We start from the raw sequence: 2,391 nt of genomic DNA, 5'->3' as shown, positions 1-2,391 counted from the left end.
GGAACAGAGGTTATAATAGGATATCTGCCATGGTTGCAGTGAGAGCTGGACATTGGACACATCCAGCAGGAATATAGCCTAGGGAATAGGAGGAATCTTCTAAATTCACTGTGGCCTGGTTTTAGCTTTCAAGGCTAGATCAAAGCAGAAGCTTTCTGTAGGTTGAGGTGTTTATTTTCAGCTAATCTATACAGTAGGGCATGAAGGAGAAATCAGGAGTATCCTTTGCACAGGGTCAAGACCAGTAAGTGCAGGTAAGAATCAGCCAGGTTCACCATGGAGCCTCATGTTGAGATTCACTTAAAGATGGTGGTACCATAACATTGGGCATCTTCATCTTGACAGCCACAGTGTGTTCATCTCCTCAGACCTGATTGCTTTCAGTGTCTGGTGCTCAGCTATCATCTTGAGACTCACTTCCCTGCCTTCCCTGGGGTTCACATTACTTCTGGGTTGGATGTGCTCTTTCCTTATCCCATTTCTTTTTTGGAATGGTCAAGCCAGCATGACTTGACTTGCTGCTGGCAGTAGAGGTCCATTCCTTCCTTGGCAGTTAAACAACCTAGAAGCTACAGTCTCTTTCTAGGCTTCCTTTGTTAGTTGGGTAGGAGCAATATCAGGCTTCTCGCAGGCTTCTCCAAAAATTGGGTGGGACTGAATCTAAGGGTGACCCATGCTCATTGCTGGCAAATCAAATGAATCTGCAATAGGGAGGGACTGATACTAGCAACCAAATGGGATAAATTAGAAAAATAGAAGTATAAGATGACTGATGTTTTCATGTCCAGAAATAGGGAAGTGAGGAAGAGAGGTTATTTGGAAGTTAAAATCTGTTCAACTTTATACATATTGACCTTGAGAAGCCAGTAGGATAACTGATGAAGATGTTTAGCGTATGTATTACATGCATCATTTTTGGGTAAGTACGATTATATTACTGAAGATTTGGGGGCAGCTTGACTTTCAGCATTCTCTTCACTTTTCAGATCTTCCTGAACAATAGGGGTAGGGATAGAAAAAAATGTTGGCTATAAAATTATAACAAGATGAATCATGTGTTTGATACTGATTATTTTCAGTTAGGAAAACTCTAGTATGCTGCATAATTCTGATGATTACCTGAACGTCTGTGCATCTCTATTCTGTAGTGTTAATGTATCAGATCTTGACTCTGAAGAACCAGTCAAAGTTGAGGAACCTGTATGCACCAAGAAGCCCGCTAAAGAACAAAGAAACATTAAAGAAATGCCATTTATAACTTCTGATGAGTTTAATGGCATTCCTGCGTAAGTATTTAAGATAAATTTTAACATTCAACTCCTTAATAATCAACATATGTGATTGTCTAAATCATAAACCTTGATTATATTCATCATAGTATGCTGTGTTCACATATTGATCTTTTCTAAATAGTTTTACATTGTACTATGAAAATGCAGTCTTTTGTTGAAAAATGCTTAAAATCATGTTTTCTATTCAGTTATAAAACCTCTTCATAGAGAGATCTAGAGATGGATCAGGGTATTGCCGAGCCCTCGCCAGGACCATTTTGTGATACAGATTTATCCAGTTACATTTTAGAAGTAGCCTCTGTTTTGCTGTAATTTTAAAGAAGGTGTGTTGTATAGATTTGAGAATTAGAATGAACAGCGTTGTGTTTGTTTTCCCATTCGTACCTTATACCACACACCTGTTTGAGTCTGTGCTCTATTCTGGGCCCTGGGTCACCGATGAGAAGACTACAAGGGTGAATCAGGCAAGATGCCTCCCCCAGAGGGAGGTCTCCTTTGCTCTTTACGGGTGACAGTGATGGGGAACCAATGATAGAAATCCATGTTTTTCAACTCTGACAATTCCAGGGCTTTGCTTAACTTCTTGGCTTTATGTTTTTCATTACTTTTACGTTTTTCATTACTTTTTTATAATACACATAGTACATGTCGTTAGAATTTCATTGAAAGAAAATAAGTCATCTGTAATTCTACCATTCAGATAATTTCCTTCTAGATTTTAATTTCGCTTATGTAATTGGGTGTTTCTGATTGTTATTGCAACAATGTAGTTATACTATAAATCCAGTTTACTTTTTTTATCATGAGCATTCCCCCATCATTAACTCTAATTGTAAACTTGGATTTTCATAGTTTTATAATATTTCACCATGTTGTTACCCTATAAGTTATTTAAGCATTTTCTTATTAAATATTTGGGTCTACTTCATTCTGAGAAATAACGGTACAGTGAAATTTCTTTTAGACGAGTCTGTTTTGTAATTCCTTATTTCCTTGAGGTAGAGGCCTGGGAGGAGAAACTCTGGGGCAAAGGGCAGGGTTATTTTACTTTCCTAAGAGTCATCCATACCAGTTGTTGTTTGTTTTTTAATTAATAAAC

General features: G+C 37.7%; 1 protein-coding gene across 3 annotated transcripts in view; it reads left to right on the top strand.

The window, feature by feature from the left end:
• The window catches only part of SKA1 (spindle and kinetochore associated complex subunit 1), a 15,947-nt gene that overhangs the window by 8,292 nt on the left and 5,264 nt on the right, over positions 1–2,391 (top strand). For all 3 annotated transcript variants that reach the window (XM_023531133.1, XM_011360591.2, XM_011360586.2), the window contains exon 5: positions 1,149–1,286. In XM_023531133.1, coding sequence (XP_023386901.1) covers positions 1,149–1,286 — 138 coding nt within the window. The remainder of the gene's footprint in view (positions 1–1,148; positions 1,287–2,391) is intronic.

This window comes from Pteropus vampyrus, unplaced genomic scaffold (assembly GCF_000151845.1).
Source record: "Pteropus vampyrus isolate Shadow unplaced genomic scaffold, Pvam_2.0 Scaffold3, whole genome shotgun sequence".
Taxonomy (NCBI): Eukaryota; Metazoa; Chordata; class Mammalia; order Chiroptera; family Pteropodidae; genus Pteropus; species Pteropus vampyrus.
This window is presented reverse-complemented; position numbering and strand designations above follow the sequence as displayed.